We start from the raw sequence: 27,699 nt of genomic DNA, 5'->3' as shown, positions 1-27,699 counted from the left end.
TTATAATAATGAAAAGTCAGTGTGGGACCTACTTAGACAAGGTAATGATAATTTTACCCCTCTCTCTCTCTCTCTCTCTCTCCCTCTCACAACATAAAATTGGGAAATATCATTTTAAAAAAGGACCCATCAATTTTTCGTAAAGTTCAAAAAATCAAAATACCCAAAAAGAAAACACACACACACGACGCCTCACGAACAAACGGCTTAAACAACGCCACGTGGTTAATTACAACGATCTGAGCCATCCGTGCCAGATTTCTCGGGCACCTAGATCGGTCAGCTTCACCGAACAGATCTCAACCGTAAGATCCAAACTCGACGGCTGGATTTAAACTCGGTCAGATTCCTATGGCCTTTAAGTAGATGATGCCTCCCTTCTTCTTCCTCATCATCGGCCATCCCCCAAAACCCCTCTTTTCATCTTCTTCTTTTTTTTTGTTTTCTATCCTTGCAAGCTTTCAAATTTTTATTTATTTTCCCGATCGGCGGAATTTTCGCCGGTGATGTAATTTTGCCGCTCTTTTTTGGAGGTGAAAATTGTTTTTTTTTTTTGTTTTTTTTGGTTATTCTAAAGAACAAGCTCTCGAAAAGAGTGGAAGAAAACACGACATGACCTTGCGATTCGTATGGCACCGGCTGTTTTGGCTACCTTAAACGAACCCTCGTACCTGGAACAATGCGGCGCCGTTTTTATGAGGAAATTTACAAACCAATCCCTCCCCGAAAACACCAATCACCTTCCTCCTCTCCTCAACCCTAACCCTAATTTCGACAAGAGCAATTCCAGCAAGCAGTTCGATGATTCGTCAAGTTTTGGAAGCTACGCTACTTTTAATGTCGCTGGGTACACCTCCAATCAGCTCAGGGAGTTGAAGAAGCGTTTCACCTCTGAGCTCGAGCAGGTTCGGATCTTGAGAGAACGGATCGAGTCAGGGACGTTCGATACTCAGCAATCTTATACTTTACCAGAGGTACCCGCCGTTCGATCAGCTCCCTTGAATAGCTTCGCCGGTCAAACGAATGAACTTGGACCGAAAAAGAAGAAGCAGAAGAAAAATTTGTCAGCTCTGAAGCGATGCAATCAATTGGCTTTGGATCCGGAGTCGGAGAAATTGTTGGCTGGTATGTTGAATACTTGTGGCCAGATCTTGGTGAAGCTGATGAAGCATAAGTGGGCGTGGGTGTTCAATACCCCTGTTGATGTGGTTGGCTTAGGGCTTCATGATTATCATGTGATCGTGAAGAAACCTATGGATCTGGGTACCGTTAAGTTGAATCTTGACAAGGGGTTCTACGTTTCGCCGCTTGATTTTGCTACCGATGTTAGATTGACATTCAACAATGCAATGGCGTATAACCCAAAGGGACAAGATGTGTTCTTTATGGCTGAGAAGCTTCTTGATCATTTTGATGGAATGTTCAACCCCGCATTCAAGAAATTCGAGGCTCAGCAGCGAAAACTCACTGGTTCATCTTCTCGTCCTGAACCTGAGTTCAAAGCCGAGTTTAAACCTGAGTTCAAGCAAAGACAGTGGAATCAGGACCCCATGGTGGCGAATCCGAGGAAAGGGACTGAACAAATATCTATAGCTAAGAAGCTTGATTCAGTGAAGCCGCCTCAACCTACATTGCCTCCTCAATTAGTCGAGCCTACACGTGTGCAATCTCCTTCTCCTCCTCCCCCGCCTCCTCCGGTGGTTCAACCTCGGCCTCAGTCACCACTTCCGCAGCCCGTTACTGAAGTAGAAGTACCTCCTGATTTGAGTGAAGTGACAAAGGGGAGGAAAGGGAAGTTGCCTAAGCCTAAGGCCAAGGATCCAAACAAAAGATTGATGACAATGGAGGAGAAGTCTAAGCTTGGTATGAATCTACAAGACTTACCTCCTGAGAAGCTTGGACAGTTGGTTCAGATTCTCAAGAAGAGAAACGGACATTTAGCTCAAGATGGAGACGAAATTGAGCTCGATATAGAAGCTGTCGATAATGAGACTCTATGGGAGCTTGATCGGTTTGTGACGAATTACAAGAAGATGGCTAGCAAAATCAAGCGCCAAGGGTTTATCAGGAACGTCACAACTCCACCTAGAAACATGGTAAGCGAATCCGCCCTTCCTCCCTATCAAAACAACCGTTTGATTTTTGTTGTGTCATTACTTAAAATGCTGTCTCGTCCTCTGTGTCTGTGTCTCTCAGACCTCGTTGGCAGAAATAGGTAGTGCGGAGAAAAGAACGAGAAAAGGAGATGGAGGGGAAGAGGATGTAGACATTGGAGAAGACATACCAATAGAAGATTACCCATCAGTAGAGATCGAAAGAGATGGTACTGCAGTAGCAGCAGCTGCTAGTAGTGGCTCTAGTTCTTCAGGCAGTTCCAGTTCTAGTAGTGGGTCCTCGTCTAGTGGTATATCTCTTTTAACCCTTTTCCGAAAAACTCCCCTTGCTAAAAGTTTCCCCTTTTAGTGTGTTATTTCTAATATTGTTGTGGTTTGACGCTTATTTGCAGATTCAGGGTCAGGAGGGAGTTCATCAGGTAGTGATTCTGATGCAGATAGCGTTCAATCGCCATTTGTGGAAGCAAAAGAAGCTCAATGATAGAATCATTTGGGATTTAGCCATTATTTATGTCCTGAAGTACTAGGGAACGTTTAGCTGTGGGGGTGTAAAGGGAGGAGGGAAGGATAGGAATGGATTTGTTGTTTCTTTGGATACAAACCTTAGGAAGCAGTTTTAGTTAGAGAAAAAATGTAATGGATAGATAGAGAGGACGCTAGTTTAAGCAAGAAGAGTTCGTTATTTAATTACCTGTTAGATTTAGGAGTTGTTTAGTGTAATTGTGAAATGCTGAACAGTGGGTGAGAGTCTTTTTGGGTTTTATGACATTTATATTTTTCTTGTTGCTGTTAGTGTTAAAGAGTTTGGTTGTGGAAGAGAAGAAAGAAATCTATGCTATGTAGTAGCTGAGAGATGTAAATGGTTGAAATATCAGAAAAGATCTTATTCGTTGATTTTTCATTGTTTATCTTGAGAGTACTAAATATTGTTAAAATACAAGATTCAAGCAGTAGCAGCCAAGAGTCCATTGTGTCTGAGAAGAGGCTCTGGTGAAGGCTCGCGTCCTCTAAACTCAACAAACACCTGATCATATTTTTGAAACAATTAAGACTGAAATGCCATGGATATCTAAACTATGTTAGATGAAAGCAAACTAAATTATAAAAATACCTTGAGAGGCGCTTTTCCTCCTCCAAGTGCAAGTATGGTGTTTCTGAATCTCTGTCCTGTCTCTTTAACAGCCTGTTTGCAGATTATAATTTCAGAATCTCGTCTCTGTACTTGTCATGGAAAAATGTATTAAAGGATCAAAGCATATATAAATTACCTTAATGTCGTCCAGTCCAGCGTCTTCAAAAGCTGAAAATGCATCTGCAGACAAAACTTCTGCCCACTGCAAGTTTTCCGAGAAATTTGGGTGAGAAATATGAAGGCCAGTTAAGAGTTTGCAATATATAGATTCAAATTTACCTTGTAACTGTAATATCCAGCTGCATATCCCCCTGGAAATCCATTGAACATGTAAATGATAATCAATAAACCATCAACTGTACATATATGAGGGTTTTAAAGGATTGTTACCTGCAAAAATGTGACTGAAGCTACAGAGGAATCTATCCTCCGGAAGTGGAGGGATCACTTGAGTTTTAACTGATACCCGTTGATCTACGTCATAGATGGACTCGGGTCCACCTGGTACATATCTTGTGTGCAGCTCAAGATCAACAGTTGCAAATTTCAACTGAAATTCAAACATGGAACCATCATTACTAGTCACTACAACCTACTGAATATATAAAACTTAAGCAGATTGTTGTGTAATACTTGTACTCACCTGCCGAAGACTAAAGGACCCTGCACGGAATGTTCGTGCAGCAAGGAGTTTCTTGTATACTTCCTCTGGGAGTGTTTCTCCTGTTTGATAATGCTTGGCAATACTCATTAAAGTGTCCCTGAAACCAGCGATTCAGATTCTTAGCGCTCTTGTTACAAAGCAGGTAAAATTTCTGTTTGATGATGAATGAACTCTTTAGTACCTGTGGTAGCACCAATTCTCCATAAATTGTGATGGTAATTCAACCGCGTCCCACTCGATATTTCTGATACCAGCCACTAGCCCCTCATCTTCCTTGGTAAGCATATGCTGGAGAGCATGTCCAAATTCATGGAATACTGTCTCTACCTGTAATTAAGGGTGATGTTATAGTCAGCAAGTAAGAATTTTCAAGATTTCATGTCGAGCTAAGATATAAACATGTGTAAAGGATGTTTTTTTCATTTACCTCGCGGAATGTCATAAGGCTTGGTTTGTCACCTACTGGTGGAGTTTGGTTGCAGACCATGTGCGCAACAGGCAGCCTAACAGAAGAGCCTTTCTGAGCCATGACTCGGCTACGGGAAACAACCTCATCCATCCAAGCGCCACCTCTCTTCTCTGAAGGGCGGGAGTATGGATCAAAGTAAAAGTAAGCGATTGGGTTCCCAGAAGAATCTTTAACGCGGTAGAATCGAACATCGCTGTTCCAAACCTTCAAATCAATAATACATTTTAGTTAACAGACTTTAACTATTATATCAGATGATAGATGTATATGTTAAGGCAACAAATAAGATTCCACATTTTACCGGAGCTACACCATCTGCTGGTTCAATATCGATTCCAAATAGTGTATTAGCTAGACTGAAAAGTCCATCCATAACCTTTGGCAGTGAGAAGTATGGACGTAGTTCTTCCTAAAGAGACCAAAACGGGAGATAAAGATCACGATTTTTCAAAATAATATATTTGAATTACAAGCTAAAGACGGACAAAAAACCTCATTAATATCGTATTTGGATTCACGAAGCCTCTCACTCCAGAAAGTGGTGTCCCAATGAGTCAAACTGTCAGATTCTGCAGCACCTTGATTCTTTGCAAAACTTTTGAGGTCTTCCATGTCTAATTCATAGAACGGATAAAAAAGGTCAAATTTCAGTATTGGATAGGCAATTCCAGAGCTACGGTGTCTCGTGATATTTCAGACAGTTAAAAAGTTACAACAGTAGCCAACTTGTTTAACAACTAACAATTGATTTGAATATATCATGTATTTTACCTTTAACAGCTGCATCCCAGGACGCGCTACGAAGCTTCTCTAAAAGCTCTGCTGCTTTGTCAACAGTAGCCATTTTCATAGCCATGCTTACCTGGACCAACAGAGAACCCTATTAAGCCAATTAGAAAGAGAAAAGGAAAAACTTTACTTAGGTTGATGACTATACCTCAGCGTAATTGTTGTAACCAAGAAGCTTAGCTTTTTCCAAGCGAAGCTTCAAAATCTGGTCAATAATTGCTGTATTATCCAAATCACCAGAAGAGGCACGAGTTAGGTAAGCACGGTAGAGCTCCTCACGCAGAGCTCGGTTTTTGGCATGTTGCATAACAGGAAGATAACTAGGAGCATCCAGTGTAATGATCCATGGTCCAGTTTCAGCAGTTGCATGTTCATGGCCCTTAAGTAACATATCAAGAAACAAAAATTGACAAACTCCAGAAGAAAAGATACATGGAGCGTTGCATATTTTTCAGTTAGTACTAATACCTTGGACACAGCAGCCTGTGCGAATAGCCCAAGAGCGGAAGGAGGCAATCCATCAATCTCTTTCTTGTCCGTTATCAACTTTTCAAACTTCTTTGTAGCATCCAAAACATTTTCAGAAAACTTATGAGAAAGCTTTTCGAGTTCCTACAATGAAGAACAAAAATTAAGTGAGCATATATCATTAATATTGGAAAAAAGAGAGTTCTTGGGAAAGCAGAAAACTGTCAAAAGCTTAAAAACAAACCTGTTCAATCTTGTTAAATTCTTCTCTTTTGTCATCATCAAGAGCAATACCTATGAGAACCGCCTCCTTAATTTGGGCTGAAATCAAGCTGAAACAACAGTTAGCACATCTATAACTTGCCAAGAGAATGAACGATATGTTCTTCCAATACCCCAAATTAGAACAACTTGCCTTCAACTAAACGTTGACGAGCTTCACTAAGTGATGACCAATCAGGAGATTCACGAATAGCTTTAAAGGCATTGTAAATAGGCTTGCTTTGGCCCAACCTGAGCTGGAACTTCACCTTCTCTGGCTGCAGAAGAAGAGTAGGAACAAGATATGAATTCAAATTCACCAAACGAACACACACTGAAACAAGAATGAGAACACAATTAATGTATAAAAACCTGAACGTCTTCGATAGCAGCACGAAGCTCAGGTGTGTCCTTGACAGCTTTAAGGTGATTGATCATTCCCCAAACAACAGTTAAGCGATCAACAATTTTCTCTAATGGTTCAACCAGTTTTGGCCATGATGGCTCCACAGATTTCTCTAGCTGCTCCAATTCAACTTCCTTCAAAACAAAAAATAACCCATGAACAAAATCGAATTAAGATGAATACATGAATCTGTCAAATCGGAAACGAAGAACGGGAACATTACGAGGTGCTGCAATAGAGAGCGAATCCCAGGACGGACATGGCTGGCATCAACAGAATCAAAGGGAGGGAAATCGAAATCCTGCAAGAGAGGATTGGAGGAAAGAGTCTGGGCGGAATCGACGGCGGCGGCGGCGGCGGAAGACATGGAAGGAGGAGAGGAGGAGGAGAAGGGGTGGAAGGAGAGAGAGGTAGAAGTGGTGGATCTAGGAGGAGGGAGACAGAAAGAGAAAGAAGAAGACCAGATGGGGCAGGAATATGATTTACGAAGAGTAGAGGGACGAGAATGAGAAGAAGATGAGAAAGAGGAGGAGTAGTAGTATTTGTTAGCGTTTGGTTTAGGATGAGGTGCACGACGAAGGAGATTGAGAGAGGCTCGAGACGTTGGAGTCGCCATTAACATGTTTGCTATTACAAGCGTTGCCATTATTCTTATTCTCTTCATTTTTTTTCTTTATTGATGATATTATTTTTTTCTATGGGTGTCGAGTGTGACAACATGCGATTATGTGAGGTTCCAACCAAAGTCGATGCTATTGATGTGACTGTCAAGTCAAACTGATATTAAAAATAACCTGAAACTCTTTATATTAATTTGTTTATTGTGGTAGTAGCAAAAGCTGGAATAGCTCAGTTGGTTAGAGCGTGTGGCTGTTAACCACAAGGTCGGAGGTTCGAACCCTCCTTCTAGCGTTTTTTGTTTCCTTTTTTCTTGGTTTTTCATCTTCTGTTTTTTTCTCTTCCTCTTTTGGCTTCTTTTGGAAGGAATGGCCTCACAAGTTAACGAGTCACGAATACATAATGGCTTCTTTTGGAAGGAATGGCCTCACTAGGGCGACCCAAAAACGAACACGACACGTTCAAGATAGATGTAGTTTTCATGTGTGTGTGTTGTTCCCCAAATACGACCAACCCTCTATACAGTAGATTGTAACTTTGTAACTTACAAGAAAACAAAATCCTTAGGCGCCATGAAACCATACTACATAATCACGTTCCTCCTAAAGGATCAATAAATTTCACGACTCGGAGATATAAAAATGAATAATTTCACATTGTGTAACCATGTTGTTATTACCAAACAAAGTAGATATTACAACAACAACAAATGTTGACTAACGAACACATCCAATTTTTCAATAAATGAAAGCTTCCCCATGAACCAGAAATTGTTGAGTTGCCAAGAAAAAAAACTAGAAATTATGATTGGACCGCCAAAGCATAACCATCCAAATGTACATTTTATTCAACTCTTTTTTTCTCTCTTTGTAAATTCATTTATTGTCTCAGCTAGCTCTTGACTCTTAAATTCATTTCATTCAATAAAAAAAAAAAATCTCTTGTTCTTTTCTTGTATTTTGTGTTCCAGAAAAAATGGATAGAGATCTAGCCGACAACCGCAAACCATCGTACGCCACCAATCGATGTTTGAGTTCGCCGTTATCTTGTCTCATCCACACCGATACAGAGTACACTCGACTCAGTAACCACAACAACAGGAAGCAGACGAGATCAAGTCCCAAGTTAAGGGATTTGATGAGAAGATTACTATTGGCTCGAAGTTGCGGGTTAGAGAACCATACATCCAAAACGTTAGTGACGTTTCACTACGACGCTGTGAGTTATTCTCAGAACTTCGACGATGGTTTTAATTTCCGCGATGATGATCCTAGAGCTTTTCCAGATCTCCCAAGTCCCCATCACTGATGTAAATCATATATGCTCTGTTTTTTTTTTTTTTTTTTTTTTTTTTTTAAATTTTATCAGTATCCAGTTTTCGTATGCACCCGCAAGTTCTGTTTATTATATTTTGTACCATGTACTCCTGTTTATTGAGTATATATATACCTAATAGTCTTTGTCTATTACATATATACTCGATTTATTTCTTTCTTTTCGTTTTTAGACTCTTCAATTTTGTTGGGTTTGATGGTTACTGTTAAGGCATCTCCACCCACTTTTCGTTGAAATTCCTTTAGCCTTGTTTGAGATACCAGTGGGATATGCATAAGCATATTGGTTGGAGTAACTCGTTCAAAGCATGATAAGGCCAAGGTACCCTAACGTTTATTAGATTACTCTGTGTCTCTGTTTAAACTTCACGTCGTCTTGGAATCCAACTTATTTTTTTGATTTGGTTAGCATTTGTTTATTCTTAAGGCCAGTTAAGTTACTTGGTTATGTAGTTGTTTAGCACATTCCTTTCCGTGGTTACAGGGATTTGGTTCATATTCGTTATCCTAGGTTGATTCTGGTTCTCTTATGAACTTTATTTTTTTACAATATCAGTTTTGTTGTTGACTTGATGATGGTCCCAAATCTTCAAATAGTAACATGATAAGTAATGCATAACGAGATTAGACATGCTTAGCTTTTACCTTCAAAATGAAAAACTCAATCTTATTCTTCTTCTCTTTCCTTCTTCCTCTCGCTTTTGTTCGCTCACTTCACTTTAACATCTCTAGTTTTCTACCAGGTGATCCTAATATAGCTTACCAAGGAGATGCAACACCAAATGGCGCGATTGAATTGAACAGTCTTGATTACACTTGCCGTGTTGGGTGGGCTACTTATGCTAAAAAAGTTGCTATATGGGATCCTAAAACAGAGAGGCCAACTGATTTCACGACCAGTTTCACCTTCAAGATCGATACGCGTAACGTTTCAGATTATGGCCATGGGTTCGCTTTCTTTCTTGCCCCTGCAGGCATAGTTGTGCCTCCCAACTCAGCTGGTGGTTTCTTGGGTCTTTTCAATGAAACCAACGGTTACTCATCTCGGTTCCCGCTTGTGCATATCGAATTCGATACGTTTCATAATATACAATGGGATCCTGTTGATATCAAGTCTCATGTTGGGATCAACAATAACTCGCTTACTTCCTCTAACTTCACTTCTTGGAATACAAGTTTGCACAGTCAAGATGTAGGTCATGCACGGATATCATATGATTCTGCTTCAAAAAACTTGAGCATCTCTTGGACTTACGTAGAAACAACTAATCCTCGGGAGGGTTCTAGTCTTTTCTACATCATTGACCTTGCGAAGGTGCTTCCTGCAGAAGTTACTATTGGATTTTCAGGTTCTACAGGAGCAAACATGGAAGGACATAGGATCTTGTCATGGGAGTTCAATTCAACCTTGGATATACCAGAAGCTGGAGGGAGAACTCCAAACAGGACAGGAATAATTGTTGGTGTTTCTGTTTCTGGGGTTTTCTTGTTAACCTCTTTTGTTGTTGCGGTTGCATTTTGTTGGAAGCAGAAGCAAAGAAAGGATGAAGCAGGGAAGACTGAAAACTTGACATCGATAAAGGAAGATCTTGAAAGAGGAGCAGGGCCAAGGAGTTTCTTTTATTAAGATCTTGCATCGGCTACAAACAACTTCGTAAATGACAGAAAGTTGGGTGAAGGAGGGTTTGGAGCAGTTTATAAAGGATACTTGAATGAGTTGGATATGATGGTTGCTGTGAAGAGGTTTTCAGGTGCTTCTAAGCAAGGAAAGAGAGAGTTCATCACCGAGGTTAAGATCATCAGCAGTTTAAGACATAGAAACCTTGTTCAACTCATTGGTTGGTGTCATGAGAAAAAAGATCTTCTACTGGTGTATGAGTTCATGCCAAATGGTAGCCTTGACTCGCACCTATTTGGTAAAAAATCTCATCTCGCTTGGACTGTTAGGTGCAAGATATCTCTCGGTGTAGCCTCTGCTTTGCTTTACCTTCACGAAGAGTGGGAGCAATGCATTGTCCACAGGGACATCAAGACGAGTAATATAATGTTAGACTCCAATTTCAATGCCAAGCTAGGTGACTTTGGGTTGGCTCGGTTGATGGACCACGAGCTAGGTCCCCAGACTACAGGATTGGCTGGAACTTTTGGTTACATGGCTCCTGAATACATTAGTACCGGAAGAGCGAGCAAAGAATCTGACGTCTATAGCTTTGGAGTTGTTTTATTAGAGATTGTCACAGGAAAGAAATCCGTGGATCCTAGACAAGGAAAAATTGAGCCTGAAGCAAGTCTTGTAGAGAGGGTATGGGATCTGAACGGAAGAGGAGAGCTTGTCTCAGCCATTGATCATCAAATGGGGAAAGATTATGATATGAAGCAAGCAGAGTGCCTTATGGTTGTGGGGTTATGGTGTGCTCACCCTGATATAAACTCTAGGCCTTCGATAAAGCAAGCAATCCAAGTATTGAATTTCCAAGCACCATTGCCTAATCTGCCTCCTAAAATGCCAGTTGCCACATATCATGTGTCATCATCATCATCAAGCTCAGGTGGAGTAGCAACAGCAACATTTTCTAGTGCTCAACTTGGTCGTTGATCCAAACCTCAAAGTTTGTTCCTATAAACAAATCGAGATCATCACATGATTATATATGCTTTTGTATCCTTTATCTATGTTTCATATTTTGTCTTATTTATCTCTTCTTGTTTATTTTGGATTATCTTTAATCTCTTTGCTTCGTTGTCGTTCTTTGCTTACCTTGTTAAATTAAAAATTGCTTTTTCTTCTTTCTTTACACGTTTTATTTACTGTCAAAATTTGGTTTCTCGTACTCAACTGTTGTTAATTTACTCTGTTTTACTCTGTTTCTTTGTTGTAAAGTTTGCCAAATCTTGTTTAGCAGTTGTTTAAACCTTCTTAGCTTAAACAAAATTATATTTTGTTTTTCCTTTTTGGTGGCTCACTTCTATTTAACATCTTTTATTTACTTGGCATTGAATAGAACAGTGTTGCTTATACTAGTCGACATTGTCGTGTTGTTTTGGTTCGGCTGCTCTCATAAAGTTGCTAAAACGGGGTCCAGTGAGGTCCACTCCACCACCAGGTTCATTTTCAAGATTGATACGTGTAACGTTACAACTCTTTTAAGGTTCATGATTGCAAAGTATTTAGGTGCATTCAAGAGTCTTTAACGGCTATCTAGAGGATGTAATGTTCCGCATAGTTAAAACGTAGAACTATGTCAAACTTAAGCCTTGATTTGACTTTTTTTTATTAGAAGAAAGTTCAAAAGAAAGTTTAGTGATAGTGATTTTCTTGAATGAATAAGCTTCTTTTCTTGACCACTCTCTACTTCTTGAATTGTACAGTTATATTTTATGTGACTTCATGATCTTAACTCCTAGATCATCATCATTTTGTCTTTGCTTTCTTTTTATTCTATCAAATCCTTACTCCTAGATCATCATCAACCAATCTTCTCCTTTATTATTCTTTGTGTAATATCTTTACCCCATGTTCATGAATTCATTCTCGTTCTTCCTCTTTGTCCTCCTCCTTCCTTTTGTTGTTGATTCACTTTACTTCAATTTTACTACTTTCCGGCCAGGTGATCCCGAGAACATAGCTTACAACGGGGATGCAACCCCGGATGAAGATGGAACGGTGAACTTCAACAATGCTGACCAAACCTCTCAGGTTGGTTGGATTACTTATTCCGAAAAGGTACCTATATGGAGTCATAGAACTGGTGAGGCTTCAAATTTTAACACCAGTTTCTCCTTCAAAGTAGACGCTCGTAACCTTTCAGCAGATGGTCATGGGCTCTGTTTCTTTTTCGCTCCTATGGGAGCTCAACTACCTGCATACTCAGTTGGTGGTTTCTTGAACTTGTTCACTCGCAAGAATAATTACTCGTCTTCGTTTCCACTCGTTCATGTCGAATTTGACACATTCAACAATCCAGGATGGGATCCTACGGATATTGGATCTCATGTGGGGATCAATAACAACTCGCTTGTTTCTTCCAACTACACCTCTTGGAATGCAAGCTCACACAGCCAGGATATTGCTCATGCAAAGATCTCTTACGATTCTGTGACTAAGAATTTAAGTGTGACTTGGGCTTATGAGCTAATAACCTCTGATCTTAAGGAGAGTTCAAGCCTTTCTTACATCATCGACCTCGCAAAGGTTCTGCCATCGGAAGTTATGCTCGGGTTTATAGCTGCTTCTGTGACAAGCACAGAGGCATATAGACTCTTATCATGGGAGCTCAGTTCAACTTTGGATAGCGAGCAAGCTGATAGCAAGATAGGAATCATACTTGGCATTTCGGTTTCCGGGTTTGTTCTCCTGACCTTTATGATCATCACAACCGCTGCGGTTTGGTCACGGAACCTAAAAAAGAAGAAAGAAAGGGATACAGCCAACATGATGTCAATAAATGAAGACCTCGAAAGGGAAGCAGGACCAAGAAAGTTTTCTTATAAGGATCTTGTGTCAGCAACCAACGGATTCTCAAGCCATAGAAAGCTGGGTGAAGGAGGCTTTGGAGCGGTTTATGAAGGAAACATGAAAAAAATCAATACAATGGTTGCGGTGAAAAAGCTGTCCAGTGGTTCAAGGCAAGGAGTGAACGAGTTTTTAAACGAAGTTAAGATCATCAGCAAACTGAGACATCGAAACCTCGTGCAGCTCATCGGTTGGTGTAATGAAAAAAACGAGTTTTTGCTGATCTATGAGTTAGTGTCAAATGGTAGCTTGAACTCTCACCTCTTTGGTAAAAGACCTCATATACTCCCTTGGGACATAAGGTACAAGATAGCTCTAGGTCTAGCCTCTGCTTTGCTTTATCTTCATGAAGAATGGGATCAATGTGTACTGCACAGAGACATCAAGGCAAGCAATATAATGCTGGATAGTGATTTCAATGTAAAGTTAGGCGATTTCGGGTTGGCTAGGCTTGTGAACCATGATTCCGGTTCCCACAGAACAGGACTGGCTGGAACTTTTGGATACATGGCACCTGAATATGTGATGAAAGGAAGTGCAAGTAAAGAATCAGATATGTACAGCTTTGGAATTGTTTTACTAGAGATTGTCACAGGGAGAAAATCGCTGGAACGGAAACAAGAAGATAACAGTGATAGTGAAAGTGATGAGATCAGTCTTCTGGAGAGAGTTTGGGAACTTTATGGAAAACAAGAACTGATGCCTTCATGCGTAGATGAGAGATTAGGTAAGGATTTTGATACTAACGAAGCTGGATGTCTTTTGGTATTAGGGCTATGGTGCGCTCATCCTGATAAAAACTCGAGACCTTCGATAAAACAAGCGATCCAAGTCTTGAATTATGAGTCACCATTGCCTGATCTGCCATTGAAGAGGCCTGCTGCTATGTATTACAACTCAACTTCTTCTTCTTCTCCCACGATTAGCTCAAGTGGAGTTTCGGTAACGTTCTCGAGCATTGAGTATGGTCGTTAGTTTGCTGAAGATTAGAGAATCTCTCTTCTTTTGCTCTGTTTTTGCCATCTCTATGTATTATTATTTGTCCATGATGCTATTCTTTGTGTAATCATTTATAATCTTATTTGCATGTTGTTAAACTGCTAAAGTTTTGTAAATCTTGAAGACGAGAATAGTTTAAATAGTTCAGTGTCTTCCTTCTTTTTAGTTTTATATTAGATGATGAAGCCATATTCCACAAAGAATATAATTCAATATGTTTTTTTTTTCAATAATAAAGTGTAAACATATGCATAATGAAAATATCAAATGTTTTTGGCTTTGAATGATTCAAGGAGACCAATTTATGCGTTTTTCACATGTGAAAGAAAAAAGAAGTTTATAAATCACAAAATATCAACGCAAAGTCGCAAAACGAAAGCTAAGTAAGTCCGGTTTGAACAAAATTAATAAATTATAGTGCAGACTGCAGAGAAAATGTAAATTTTATTGTTATATAAAATTTGACAGTTACTGTAGTCTTTTTTGGCGCTAAAAAGGCCCAATTATGACACGTGGAAGGTTATTAATGGTTGGAATAGCGACGGCCCAGAACGTTACTGTCTTTTCCCTTAGACCCATTAACCAGCTGGATGCTAACGTGAGCTTTGTTCTATTTCTAAAACAAGGCCCAATATAATACTAATGGGTCTCTACGGATTAAGCAGTCCTCAGTTCTGTCTTTCCATTTCTCGTGATTAGCCTCGCTCACATGTTTCCCTGATTATATATCCGCGTAAATTAAATTATTTAGTCTCGACTCTCGAACGAACGAACTCATATAAGTGTAAAGTTTTTTTTCATTTTTTTTTTACGTTTGTAAATTAAAAAAAAACAGGCAAATTACGGCTGGAATAAATGGGAACAGCACGTAGATCAGGTGATATGCTTCTACGACGATTTGATAACGATGTAACACATTTGACCAATTGATATATATCTTTGATGAAACTGCGTCTTTTACCTTAAGTAATTTTCTTGTCATGTCTCTTTCTCGCTTTTTTTAACCTATCCAAAATAAATATAACAAAAATAATTTTAAACACCGTAATAAATTTACATAGTTATTGTATTGTTGGATTTTTCAGCTGTCAAATTTCAGTTGTAAAAATTGCTAGTTTTATATTTACTTTAAACTATATATTGATTACCTCAAGAGAATGAATATAAAATTTGCATGCCTCAAAGATTATTAAAGATTAAAAGGAAACAAATCGGTGTAAGTTGTACGTATATATGTGGGATGATCGGTTTAGTCTCACGAGAGATCCATTCTCTCAGAAGGGCTCTCACATGTTTCCCATTTTGTCTTCTCCGTTCTCTCGTGTTTCTTCACAGATGTAGACGTTTTATATATCAATCATCGAAACACAATCTCCTCCGACCCTTTTCTATTTTTGGATTTATTACATTCATCTATGCATACACTTGTCTGTATTGCGCCACATATATATATATATATGTATATATCTTATAAGTTATAACTCCAATTTGAATCTGATTATGATGGTAGTTCACTTTCAACAAATGTCAATTACTTTTAGCTATAACTCAGAATATAATCATGTGTATTAGCAATTTCAACAAAAAAAAAAAAAGATGTTAGATTGTTAATCTAACGTTACTTTCTCTTCCTAAACCTTACTTCTAGGCTCTCTATATATTACAAAGATTTGTAAATCTCAAGAGTAATTAACTTCCTTAAACATGGTATAACTTAGAAAAAGTTCCTCAGTATTTTCAATATTTGGGATGTACTCGTATAAAATCCAAAACTTTCAACTAGTATATATATGCACATTGAACTACGTCTGCAATATAATACATATTCATACTTATCCATTAACTCGATTCTTATGCAAACGCCAATAATCTACAAGTGAATTCAGAAAAACTATATATATATGTTTTGTTCCTTCCAATAGTTTTTGTTTCCTTAATAGAGTTGCATACGGTTGTTATATATATAGTTGTATGTAAAGGAAGAAAACATTATTTCTGATTATTGTATATATTAATAAACACGAAATATGTAATGTAATGTAATTGTAATATAAAATATATATAGATGTTGCTTTAAAACGTAAAAAGATGGTGCAGTGCATACTTGACACATAGAAAAAACGTTACCTCAACAATAGAAACAAGACACAACATAACAAATTCTATCCGATTTGTTCCGATCAATTGCACAGTTTTATATGTTCTTCTTCTGTCTTTTCTGCCACTTCATCTCTCTCTCTCTTTCTCTCATCTTCCTTTTTTTGTCTCTATTATCTCTCTTACTCATGCCTCTCTCTCTCTCTATATATATATATTTATATAAGTACATTGTACATTTACTACAATGAGATTTTATGAAGAATTTTTAATCAACAGTTTTGATAAAAGTGGCGGTTTACGATTCTTCAATTATGTAACTGTGTGGAGCAACGAGAATACGAATATCAGAGAGTGTGTACAACACAAAAAATAATATTTGTATTCTCTCAAAAATATGAAAAACTATTATATACAATGTGTTAATGGTTTATACTAATTATACAGTAAAATCTCTATAAATTAATAATGTTGGGATCATGAAAATCTATTAATTTATAAAGGTATTAATTTATCGATAAATTATTAATTTATAGAGAGATATTCCTAATTTCAAAAATATTTTCGAAACAATATTTAAAAATAAGATTTAATCATGATAATTAATATTTTATATAATCAATTACAAATAAAACAATAATTATTATGTATTAGAAGAGAATGCTAACTATTTTTCATATAGTAAAATATTAGAAATAAAATCTAACAAAAACTAATGTGTCTATATATATATATATTGAAAATTTTACCTAATTATTAATTTATAATATTGATGGGACCATATATTTACAAATGATTTTCAAAATATTTATTATCTTATTATTTTATCTAAATATGTCTAAAATTAGACTAGTTCCAAGTTGGGACCGGAAAAATTTATTAATTTATAAAGATTATTAATTTATCGAGTATTAATTTATAAAAGTTTTACTGTATAATGCGAAACAAACTTTTAAAACATAAACCCGACAGTATATATATATATATATTTTTTTTTTTAATAAATAAAAATAAGTATAAAGAACATACGAAACCCTTTTACCGACTAGGTCTCTCTCTCTCTTCTCCAACTATTCTTATTTACATTCAAAGCAAGAAATCGAAAAAAGGAAAGGACCCAAAGCCTTTCTTCTTCCTTCATTTTTGCTCTCCTCCCGGCCCCCATCATCATCATCATGTCCTCCCATACCAATCTCCCCTCTCCCAAACCGGTTCCTAAACCGGATCACCGCATCTCCGCGGGTACATCCCAAACCAAGAAACAACCGTCTTCCTCCGTGGCTCAAGACCAACAAACCCTAAAATGTCCCCGTTGCAACTCCCCAAACACCAAGTTCTGTTACTACAACAACTACAGTCTCTCCCAACCTCGTCACTTCTGCAAATCTTGTCGCCGTTACTGGACTCGTGGCGGTGCTTTGAGAAACGTCCCCATCGGTGGTGGTTGCCGGAAAACCAAAAAATCCATCAAACCTAGTTCCTCCATGAACGCACTCCCTTCCTCTTCTTCATCTTCTCAGAGGTTCTTCTCTTCGATCATGGACGACTCTTCCAAATTCTTCCCTCCTCCGACGACCATGGATTTCCAGCTCGCAGGTTTATCTCTCAACAAGATCAACGATCTTCAGCTTTTGAACAACCAAGAAGTTCTTGATCTTAGGCCCATGATCTCATCCGGTCGGGAAAACACACCTGTCGATGTCGGGTCGGGTTTATCCTTGATGGGTTTTGGAGATTACAACAACAACCATTCACCCACGGCTTTCACGACCGCCGGAGCTAACGACGGGAACTTAGCTTCTTCGATAGAAACGTTGAGCTGTCTGAACCAAGATTTACACTGGAGGCTTCAGCAACAGAGGATGGCCATGCTTTTTGGTAATTCCAAGGAAGAAACTGTTGTCGTCGAGAGGCCGCAACCTATTCTTTACCGGAATCTCGAGATCGTGAACTCGTCATCGCCGTCGTCTCCGACGAAGAAAGGAGATAACCAGACAGAGTGGTATTTTGGTAATAATAGTGATAACGAAGGGGTGATTAGTAATAATGGTAATACAGGAGGAGGAAGTGAATGGAACAACAATGGAATTCAAGCTTGGACTGATCTTAACCATTATAATGCTTTGCCTTGATTCTTGGTAAGTCCAAGAATTAAACTATATATATATAATTTCATATATATTTATATTTGTTAAGTGTGTTAATTAAGTGATGTAATGCCAAAACTATTTATGGCTGTAGTCTTTTTTTCTTCTGGTGTTCTTGTAGACAGCTTCTGTTGTTGTTGTTGGTGGTTACTATTTTAGTACTTTAAGTTCAAATTTGTAAACAAAATTGGGGGCTAAATTAATTCAAGGATGGAGAGAGATATTTAATTACATTATATATTAATAGATTCTCCGTATAGATGATTTGTCTGTATCTTAAATAATTGTAAAGTTGGAACAGAGTTTTTACTGTGTTTAATTATTGAAAAGCCATTGGTTTGGTGGTGAAATGTTCACTTAATGACTTATTGGATATTTGTTAATTATATCCCAAGGATAATTGTAAATTTTGTTTTGTTTTTAAGAAGCCATTTTCACTAAAGAGATAATGTCTCCTTGGGATTGGTCATATATAGTACCTTCTGAATAAGTCGACTTGAATTTTTTGGTCTGAACTGAGCTCAAATTTTACAGATTACAGACATTGAGCCAAGCAGAATAATTGACCATCCACATCATATGTCATAACACAAGTAAAAAAAAGAAAAACTCTAGCTAGCTAGCTGTGTAATAGATATTCGTTAGAACATCGATATTTGTGCGGTAAAAATGAAAAATATATACAGATAGATGTAACATTAAAAACGTGTCAGTACTGAAGTGTGGTCTAATTAAGCATATAGGATCTTAGGCGACACTGAACTATGTCGAGTCTCTGTGAAACATAGAGATCAGGCCTTAGCCTTCTTTTGCAGTCTCTCGTTAGCCCCATCCTTAGCTTCTCTTCCTCTCTACATATATATAAATGCATCTGAACACGCATACGTACTATGTACATCTTATCACTGATCTCTAGAGCAAAGGTCTGCAAGAACTACATATATAATGCACAAGTAGGCAGGCATGTGAGAACAGACTACTTGAACTTAGTTCTTTCAATAGGTATTCACAACACTGAAGTTTCTTCAACACTAGAGTATTTCGATACGTGCAGAACAACTGTAGAATGTTGATAACGAGTCTCGTTTTATTTCTAACGCTTAATTTGATTTTGGGATTTTTGTGTTTGTCTTTGATAATGGGGTCTACAAATTAATTTTGGACGACTATATATATTATATTCTCTATATATAAAAGAGGAAGAAAAAAACACATGTAATTGACTTTTGTCAGTTTGTGAGTTCTAGAAGAATAATAATTTGTAAATACCAAAGAATAATAATCTGTTGAGTTTTTAACTTGTTTCTGCTGTTTATTTAGCCATGCATGCGACTGTTACGTTCATTACTCAACAAATGCGACTGTTACGTTCATTACTCAACAAATGGTACAAAAGTTAGAAAGCTATGTTTAGAAAGAACTATATAAACTAAAATATTGGTAAACAATAATTTTTTTACAGGACTATGTTTGCTTTCAATATCTAAAGAGGTGATCAAACATATACACACGCTGGGCGGACCCACATACATGTTAGTGGGGGCACATGCACCCAGCAACTTATTAAAAACAAAATTTTTTACTATACAAATAAAGTTTCATGTGGCAAAATGGTTAACATGTCCCCAGTAAATATTTGAAGTCATGGGTTCGAACCTCCTTTAGTTCATTTTGCACCCATTTTTTTTTTTTTCTGGGTCCGCCCCTGCACACGCATCTATAAGAATGACTTTTTTTTATAGGTTCCGATCACTTTCTTTTTAACAAAGTTTTCGATCTCTTAAAAGCCAATGTTGGCACTTTTGCATACTACAATATCCTTTCAAACTTTTTTAAGACTCACTATTTGTATAGGGCTTTTGCTTTATACGATATTTTCGTCTTGAGAGCATTATCTTTCGAGATATATGAACTTTTTGTTTCTTCTCTTTGACACATCTTTTTAATCATCCTTAAAAAGTATAATGAAAAGATCAAGAACTAACCTTTTCCTGCTTTTGGTCGACGACCATGAACATAAATCTAGAAAAATTAAAAGCTAAAGTTGGATGCTATATTGATTTCAAATAAATGACTTAAGAAAGTGTAATGTAATAAAACAAAATAAATAAAAAAGCTAGAAAAATATTTTGATGATTTAATTAATGAAACGGATGGCGAAGGAGCATGATGAATGTGAATATAAGTGATGTTGTAACTGCTTTTGTATAGCATACAATATGAATAGATTTAATATGTCGTTATAATTCACGGCTTTGCCACAACAGTCTAAACCAATTGCGATGAAACTCACGATTTAGGACTCGTGATTGAAGGAGAGATAGTCAGCATAGTTGTATATTATTTATTATGTTACCAATGTATCACCCATCGCCTTTATATTGTTATTTCATCCTTCACATTGAGATTGTTAACATATTACATATATATGCCCTAATTAAATTCAACAATTTCAAGTTTTACCATACATTCGTATACTGATACTAAATATGCCTTAACAATGTTAAATTCATATACATAAACCATTGTACTGTACAGTTAGTTTTTTTGACATATATAATGTATATATATATATATATATATTATATCAATTATTACAAATATAACACAAAAATTAAGTTGAGAATACATATGTTAGCATGATTTTTTTAACTATTTTACGTGTCAGGTTTGAGTTAGCATAAGATAAATATAAGATACATATACATACCTCTAATGGATGAGATGATACACAACTTACCAATTTCATATATTCATGATTTATATCAAAATTAATTTCATGGGTTTGTATTACTTAAATCTAGTATACAAAACTTATATATTTTATGCTATTCTGATTTCTGAGGCCTTTCTAAACATTTAAACACTACATGTATCTATGCGCACTCATGCATGAATGTATCATGTATGTGAAGTTTTGAACTAACGTGAGTTAACATAGTAACTCAGTCCACTTGGCTAGATAGGAAAGAAAGGTGGAAAAGGTTACATTATTATTGTTATTTCAAACGATGAGTAAACAAAACGGAAGAATCAAAGCTAATTTACAACTCTCTTTTGCTTTTCTTTAGAATCAAGCTTTTGTACATTTGGCCGTCGAACCAAACACCAATGCGAAATTTGTCATATATAGCCTCATCATCACACAATAACGTCTTCTTTGTCATGATGAACAAAAAATAAAAGATGAAAACTTCTAAACAGAGAAAACGAGTTACATGTTCTCTATCACTTCATCAGTTGCCTTTTCTTCTTGGTAACTGATACTCTTTTTTAAATTATATTGTAATTTTATTTGGAGTTTTGTACAAGCAACACAAACAATTCCAAAAATGTTAGCTTCACAATTTATATATAAATTTATTTAAAATTCGACTTTTATTTCAAGTTTCAATTTCTTAAAAAGTAATGTCCAACAAATCATCATTTTAAACTAGGAATCTTTTTCCATTTCAATTTTTTTAATTGACCATAAAATTACGTTTTCCACATTTTATTTTTCTATTTTTTTTACTGATTCTTTTCTGCTTTTGTTAAAGTAATAACATTGTCATAACATCTATCTACAGAATTACTACAACCAATATAATACGAAAACATTGGGCTTATATTTATTTCACAGTTTAAATGAAATGAACCAATAATACGAAAACATTGGGCTTATATTTATTTCACAGTTTAAATGAAATGGGCTTCGGCCCAATACAAACCCGTACTTTTACCAATAATCTCCACACGAACAAGACCCATCTCTGAAATGATGAAACCTCTTTGAATCTCTACAGATAATTTCTCTGTTGATAACTCTTGATACGATCTTGATCCAACTGTGACAATCAACACAGACTCTAAGGTTCTTTAGAATCCTGATATTTCCACCAACATTTCTCCAAACGGAAAAAGCTATGGCCAGTTTCTCGCTATGTTGATGCAAAGCTCTCTCTTTTGCCGTCTCCTCCATGTCTTGAAACACACAGCTTTTGTCTTCAACATATCCCAAATCTTTAGCCATCCTGATTAGATCTTCAAGAGTTTCAAGAATCTCCTTCGAGTTTGGATGCAAAAACAAATCCCCAGCCATGAATGTATGTGTCTCTCTATCGACTTCAACCCAACTCATGGCTGGATTCTTCTTCAGCCTCATCTCCTTCATCACGCTCTTCATCTCAATCACTTTGTTCCACTTCCCCGTGGATGCGTATAGATTTGACATTAGAATGAGAGTTCCTTCATCTCCAGGTGCTATTTCAAGGACCTTTCTTGTTATATGTTCTGCCAGTTCTACCTTTCTATGAATCTTACAGGCGCTCAGCAAAGTCCTCCACAGAACCAAGTCAGGGTTTATTACCTCGGTTATTAACATTTCAGCCTCCTCTAATCTCCCTGCCCGTCCTAACATATCTACCATACAAGCGTAATGATCATTCGTCAGCATGATCTTATCTTTTCTGAAGGAGTCGAAAAATGCACAACCTTCCTCAACTAATCCAGAGTTATTACAAGCCAAGAGTACACTCAAGACTGTTACATCATTCGGTCGCAGTCCAAGATGTATCATTCTCTCAAACAACTCAATTGCTTCGTGCCCAAAACCGTTCTGTGCATAACTATAAATCATTGTGTTCAAAGATATAATATCAACTTCGCTCAAGGTATCAAAAACCAACCTTGCCATGTCTGAACATCCACATTTCCCATATAGATCAATGAGCCCTGATCCGGCATACTTATCTTTATCAAAACCATATTTACTCACTATACTATGAATCTGTCTGCCTTCTTCAAACATTGCGAGATTAGAACACCCCCTGAGAGCACTTGACAATGTAAAAGAGTTAGGCTTGATTGAATCACGCATCATATTTCTAAATACGCTTAGGGCCATTTCTTCTCTACCGTTTTGGACAAGCCCCGATATAAGAGACGTCCAAGTCACCTGATTTGGGTACTCAATACACTTGAAAACCCGCAAGGAATCATCGACTAAACTGCACCTCAAGTACATTGTAAGAAGAGAAGTTTGTGAAGCAAGAACAGACTCAAAACCAGACTTAATAATAAGTCCATGAATCAACTTGCCATTCCCTATATCCTTTAAGTTTCCACAAGATATCAATACACTTGCAAAAGTATACTCGTTAGGCTGAACTTTCTCCCCCAACATACTTTGAAATGCCTTCACAGCTTCAGTATCCTCACCCTTCTGCGAGTAACCAACTATCAAAGCTGTGATCAAAACCACGTCTTTCTCCTCTACGCGGTCCAATACTAACTTTGCCTCCCTCGTTTTACCAAACTTTACATACATATCCACAAGGGCACTTCCAACAAACACGTTTGCGACTTCCAAACCTAGAATCACTGCAAGTCCATGGCTTCGTCGAGCTTCTTTTTCAAGACCCAAATCTGAAAACGCCTTGAAAACACTAGACAACGTGTACTCATCTGGCAAAACATTATTCGTGATCATCAATCTATACATTTCAACAGCTTCCTTGCTTCTTCGGTGCTTAATGAAATAAGCAATTAGAGAGTTCCATGTTACAATATGTCTCTCACGCATTCCATCGAACAGCTGACGTGCGTAACCGATCTCGCCACACTTCAAACTCGCATCGACGAGTTTGCTGCCTGAAATTTCGACAGGAAAACCAGATTTGAGCATCTGGGTTTGGATTTTCTTGAGTCCTGTTATCGATCTTCCATCTATGCATTGTCTGAGAAGCCAGGAGAAAGTGTGCGTCGTTGTTAAGGACTCACATGCGACGTAGAGAAGCCTAAACTGACAATGAATAGAAGATTCCGGCGAACAGCTCTTGCTAGCAAAGGAGCTGAAAAATCTAGAAAAGGCGATTAATCCGCCGTTATATTCTCTTCTCATCACCGGCGCATTTTCCCTCCGATCATCGCCTCAGTGTATAGCTCATATCAGCCCATTAAATCTCATCAAGGCCCATTTATGTGTTGAACTTAGAACATATAATAGCCCATTTAGGCCCATTAGATAAACCCTCCTCAATTCTGGGAAATGTATGGAAACTTTGAACGAATCCTTCTTTTCTCACCTTTCGGTGTTTTTCATTGTCGGAGAGATCCAAAACACGCCAGGACGGGTCATCAATGATCCGTATAATACAACCACGGTGCAACGCGGACAAGAATGGTTCAATCACCGCCGTCGAACTCCTGATGAAGAGATTCTCTACGGATGTTACCGTTCCGTCTCTTTTCACTCGCCGGCAGTTTTGCTCCGCCTCTCCGCTAATTCGCACACTTCCGGCGGAAGAATCTGATCCGACGAGTGTTCCACACCGTCTTCTATCAATTCTCTCGAAACCCAATTGGCATAAATCTCCGTCCTTGAGATCTATGGTTCCTGCGATAAGCCCTTCCCACGTCTCCTCACTATTTTCGCTCGATCTAGATCCCAAAACAGCTCTTAATTTTTCTCACTGGATCTCACAGAATCCGAGATTCAAGCACAGTGTATATTCCTATGCATCTCTTCTCACTCTTCTCATCAACAACGGATATGAGGGTGTTGTGTTTAAGATCAGGTTATGGATGATAAAGAGCTGTGATTCAGTAGAAGACGCTTTGTTTGTTTTGGATTTGTGTAAGAAGATGAATAAAGACGAAAAATTTGAGCTTAAGTATAAGCTTACTATTGGGTGTTACAACACATTGTTGAATTCGTTAGCTAGATTTGGATTGGTCGATGAAATGAAGCAGGTTTATATGGAAATGTTGGAGGATAAGGTTTATCCGAACATTTACACATATAATAAAATGGTTAATGGGTATTGCAAGCTGGGGAATGTGGTAGAGGCGAATCAGTATGTGAGTAAGATTGTTGATGCTGGGTTGGATCCTGATTTTTTTACGTATACCTCTTTGATTATGGGTTATTGTCAAAGGAAGGATTTAGATTCTGCTTTTAAGGTTTTCAAGGAGATGCCTTTGAAGGGATGCCGGAGAAATGAAGTTGCTTACACTCACCTTATACATGGTCTTTGTGTAGCGAGGAGGATTGATGAAGCTATGGACTTGTTTGTGCAAATGAAGGATGACGACTGTTATCCAACTGTACGTACTTATACAGTGCTTATAAAGGCTTTGTGTGGATCAGAACGGAAGTCTGAAGCTCTTAACTTGGTTAAAGAAATGGAAGAGAAAGGCATTAACCCGAATATTCACACATACACGGTGCTAATTGATAGTTTATGCAGTCAATGTAAGCTCGAGAAAGCAAGAGAGCTGTTAGATCAGATGCTAGAGAAACGGTTGATGCCAAATGTAATCACTTACAATGCATTGATTAATGGGTATTGTAAGCAGGGGATGATTGAAGATGCGTTAGGTGTTGTGGAGTTGATGGAATCACGTAACCTCAGTCCGAATACACGCACATACAATGAATTGATAAAGGGGTATTGTAAAAAGAATGTGCATAAAGCAATGAGAGTGCTTAATAAAATGCTGGAGTGTAAAGTTTCTCCAGATGGGGTCACTTACAATTCATTAATCGATGGGCAGTGTAGATCTGGTAATTTTGATACTGCACACAGATTACTTAGTTTGATGAATGATAGAGGATTAGTTCCAGACCAGTGGACATATACTAGTATGATAGATTCTTTGTGTAAAAGCAAAAGAGTGGAAGAAGCTCGGGTCCTGTTTGATTCTCTCGAGCAGAAAGGTGTAAATCCAAATGTGGTGATGTACACTGCATTGATTGATGGATACTGCAAAGCGGGTAAACTAGACGAAGCTCATCTTATGCTTGAGAAAATGTTGAGTAAGAATTGCTTGCCGAATTCATTGACTTTTAATGCCCTGATTCATGGGCTATGTACTGATGGGAAATTGAAAGAAGCGACTTTGTTGGAGGAAAAGATGGTGAAGATTGGTCTACAGCCTACAGTTAGTACAGATACAATATTGATTCACAGATTGCTAAAGGACGGGGATTTTGATCACGCTTATAGACGTTTTCAGCAGATGTTTTCCTCTGGAACAAAGCCCGATGCACATACTTACACAACATTTATTCATACCTATTGTAGAGAAGGGAGACTACAAGACGCTGAGGATATGATGACAAAGATGAAGGAAAATGGTGTTTTCCCAGATTTGCTCACTTATTCCTCTCTGCTTAAAGGTTATGGAGATCTAGGACAGACAAATTCCGCATTTGATGTCCTCAAGCGGATGCATGATACTGGTTGTGAACCTTCTCAACATACGTTTTTGTCTCTGATCAAACATCTGTTAGAGATGAAATATGGAAAAGAGATAGGCGGTGAACCAGGATTCCCTGTGATGTCGAAGATGATGGATTTTGATATTGTTGTTGAGCTTCTTGAGAAAATGGTTGAGCACGGTGTAACCCCCAACGCCAAATCCTATGAAAATTTGATATTAGGGATCTGTAAAATTGGGAATCTCAAAATTGCGGAAAAGGTGTTTGATCATATGCTACAAAACGAAGGAATATCTCCTAGTGAGTTGGTTTTCAATGCACTTCTTTGCTGTTGCTGCAAGCTGGAAAAGCATAACGAAGCAGCAAAGGTTGTAGATGATATGATTTGTGTTGGTCACTTGCCGCAACTAGAGTCTTGCAAAATCTTGATATGTGGGCTTTATAAAAAAGGAGAAAAGGAGAGAGGGGCTTTGGTTTTCCAGAATTTGCTTCAATGTGGTTATTATGACGATGAATTAGCTTGGAAGATCATCATTGATGGTGTGGGAAAGCAGGGACTTGTAGAGGCATTTTATGAATTATTCAACGTTATGGAGAAAAACGGCTGCAAGTTTAGCTCTCAGACATATTCATTGCTAACTGAAGGACCTCCTGATAGCTCATAAAGGGGCTGTGTTATATCAAATTCGCCAGAGGATCATGCAATTCTATGGAACTCCGATTTCCTTTTGATGCATGACTGGACCTCAAAAATCTACAGGGAGCCTTGTTTTTGTGATATTGCTACAGGTCATTCAATAAGGTAGCGCACAAATATTCTTAGTTTTTGGTTTAAATGTCTGCCATGACCAATTCCATTTGACACTCTAATTTCTCGTTACTGAGAGATGTTTTATTTGGTTTTCAGGGTCAAGGCCATGGTAGAGTTGGATCATCTCCATATCATTGTGAATTTTTGACTCTGAGACACACTACGAAGGAGTGAATATTACAGCGAAAGGCTCACGAGCTTCTTATTATGACACAGCAGATGTAAATCTTTTACTATTAGTTGTCTTTTTTTTTTCTTTTTTTTTTTTGAAGAGAAGCCCTTCAAGCAACCTCATTATTTTGAGCCTTTTTCTTGCTTCATCTTTATTTTGAACGCTGACATTTTTTTTGTCTTCGTTACTTTCATAGGTGATCCATTAATATTCTTTGCCTAGAAGATGAAAGAGGTGAAAACAGACCAGTGTGGGCTTTGATGTTTATAGACGTCCGATGAAAAGGTCGGACTTCGGAGGATGTCGTTTCTTTCAGCCCAGACTCGGATCGGAGGATATAATATTGATTTTTTACTTTTGTATAAAACGTAATTTTTTTTTTTGTCTTTGTTAAACAATACAAAGAATATTTCACACTAATCAAATGAAAACATACATGTTACTTTATATATCAGCTGGATTTTTTTTTTTAAAGACGTTTAAAGCTTGCTAAGATTGTTGA

General features: G+C 37.6%; 7 protein-coding genes, 1 non-coding gene and 1 pseudogene across 10 annotated transcripts; 7 read left to right on the top strand and 2 right to left on the bottom strand.

Annotated features, from left to right (window-relative positions):
* Positions 1-391: 391 nt before the first annotated feature.
* On the top strand, positions 392-3,008 carry LOC17876890 (transcription factor GTE7). The gene is made up of 3 exons (XM_006281449.2): positions 392-2,096; positions 2,197-2,404; positions 2,507-3,008. The coding sequence occupies exons 1-3, from the start codon at positions 630-632 to the stop codon at positions 2,593-2,595; spliced, it is 1,764 nt and encodes a 587-aa protein (XP_006281511.1). The 5' UTR covers positions 392-629; the 3' UTR covers positions 2,596-3,008.
* On the bottom strand, positions 2,975-7,006 carry LOC17877159 (organellar oligopeptidase A, chloroplastic/mitochondrial). Its single transcript, XM_023787965.1, has 17 exons — positions 6,527-7,006; positions 6,270-6,437; positions 6,052-6,175; positions 5,881-5,957; positions 5,637-5,780; positions 5,317-5,547; positions 5,151-5,241; positions 4,872-4,993; positions 4,681-4,788; positions 4,338-4,583; positions 4,092-4,237; positions 3,890-4,007; positions 3,637-3,796; positions 3,526-3,557; positions 3,383-3,448; positions 3,226-3,297; positions 2,975-3,138 (listed from the first exon to the last, which is right to left on the bottom strand). Exons 1-17 carry the CDS (start codon positions 6,965-6,967, stop codon positions 3,058-3,060), a joined length of 2,427 nt encoding a protein of 808 aa, XP_023643733.1. The 5' UTR covers positions 6,968-7,006; the 3' UTR covers positions 2,975-3,057.
* Positions 7,007-7,141: 135 nt separating this feature from the next.
* Positions 7,142-7,215, top strand: TRNAN-GUU. The gene has a single exon. It is a non-coding gene; the product is annotated as a tRNA-Asn (tRNA).
* Positions 7,216-7,707: 492 nt separating this feature from the next.
* On the top strand, positions 7,708-11,044 carry LOC111829083. Of its 3 annotated transcripts, XM_023777783.1 has the most exons (3): positions 7,708-7,757; positions 7,892-8,577; positions 8,999-11,044. In XM_023777783.1, exon 2 carries the CDS (start codon positions 7,897-7,899, stop codon positions 8,227-8,229), a length of 333 nt encoding a protein of 110 aa, XP_023633551.1. In that variant the 5' UTR covers positions 7,708-7,757; positions 7,892-7,896; the 3' UTR covers positions 8,230-8,577; positions 8,999-11,044. The 3 variants fall into 3 exon arrangements, with proteins under 3 accessions (XP_023633551.1, XP_023633552.1, XP_023633550.1); XM_023777784.1 differs by lacking the exon at positions 7,708-7,757 and having other exon boundaries at positions 7,789-8,230; XM_023777782.1 differs by lacking the exon at positions 7,708-7,757 and having other exon boundaries at positions 7,789-8,577.
* LOC17874623 lies at positions 8,609-11,044 on the top strand (annotated as a pseudogene).
* An 826-nt stretch (positions 11,045-11,870) lies between these two features.
* Positions 11,871-13,797, top strand: LOC17876352 (L-type lectin-domain containing receptor kinase IX.2). Its single transcript, XM_006281878.2, has one exon. It carries the CDS (start codon positions 12,100-12,102, stop codon positions 13,741-13,743), a length of 1,644 nt encoding a protein of 547 aa, XP_006281940.2. The 5' UTR covers positions 11,871-12,099; the 3' UTR covers positions 13,744-13,797.
* Positions 13,798-16,905: 3,108 nt separating this feature from the next.
* Positions 16,906-18,361, top strand: LOC17877203 (dof zinc finger protein DOF5.7). Its single transcript, XM_023785154.1, has 2 exons — positions 16,906-18,002; positions 18,133-18,361. The coding sequence occupies exon 1, from the start codon at positions 17,040-17,042 to the stop codon at positions 17,994-17,996; it is 957 nt and encodes a 318-aa protein (XP_023640922.1). The 5' UTR covers positions 16,906-17,039; the 3' UTR covers positions 17,997-18,002; positions 18,133-18,361.
* Positions 18,362-21,597: 3,236 nt separating this feature from the next.
* LOC17875815 (pentatricopeptide repeat-containing protein At5g65570) lies at positions 21,598-23,937 on the bottom strand. The gene has a single exon (XM_006280024.2). The coding sequence runs from the start codon at positions 23,890-23,892 to the stop codon at positions 21,730-21,732; it is 2,163 nt and encodes a 720-aa protein (XP_006280086.1). The 5' UTR covers positions 23,893-23,937; the 3' UTR covers positions 21,598-21,729.
* Positions 23,938-24,038: 101 nt separating this feature from the next.
* LOC17876932 (pentatricopeptide repeat-containing protein At5g65560) lies at positions 24,039-27,648 on the top strand. The gene is made up of 3 exons (XM_006279915.2): positions 24,039-27,016; positions 27,122-27,246; positions 27,394-27,648. Exon 1 carries the CDS (start codon positions 24,132-24,134, stop codon positions 26,877-26,879), a length of 2,748 nt encoding a protein of 915 aa, XP_006279977.1. The 5' UTR covers positions 24,039-24,131; the 3' UTR covers positions 26,880-27,016; positions 27,122-27,246; positions 27,394-27,648.
* Positions 27,649-27,699: the final 51 nt, after the last annotated feature.

Source organism: Capsella rubella, unplaced genomic scaffold (assembly GCF_000375325.1).
Source record: "Capsella rubella cultivar Monte Gargano unplaced genomic scaffold, Caprub1_0 scaffold_8, whole genome shotgun sequence".
Lineage (NCBI taxonomy): Eukaryota > Viridiplantae > Streptophyta > Magnoliopsida > Brassicales > Brassicaceae > Capsella > Capsella rubella.
The sequence above is the reverse complement of the archived record's forward strand: the minus strand, read 5'-3'. Positions and strand labels throughout refer to the sequence as shown.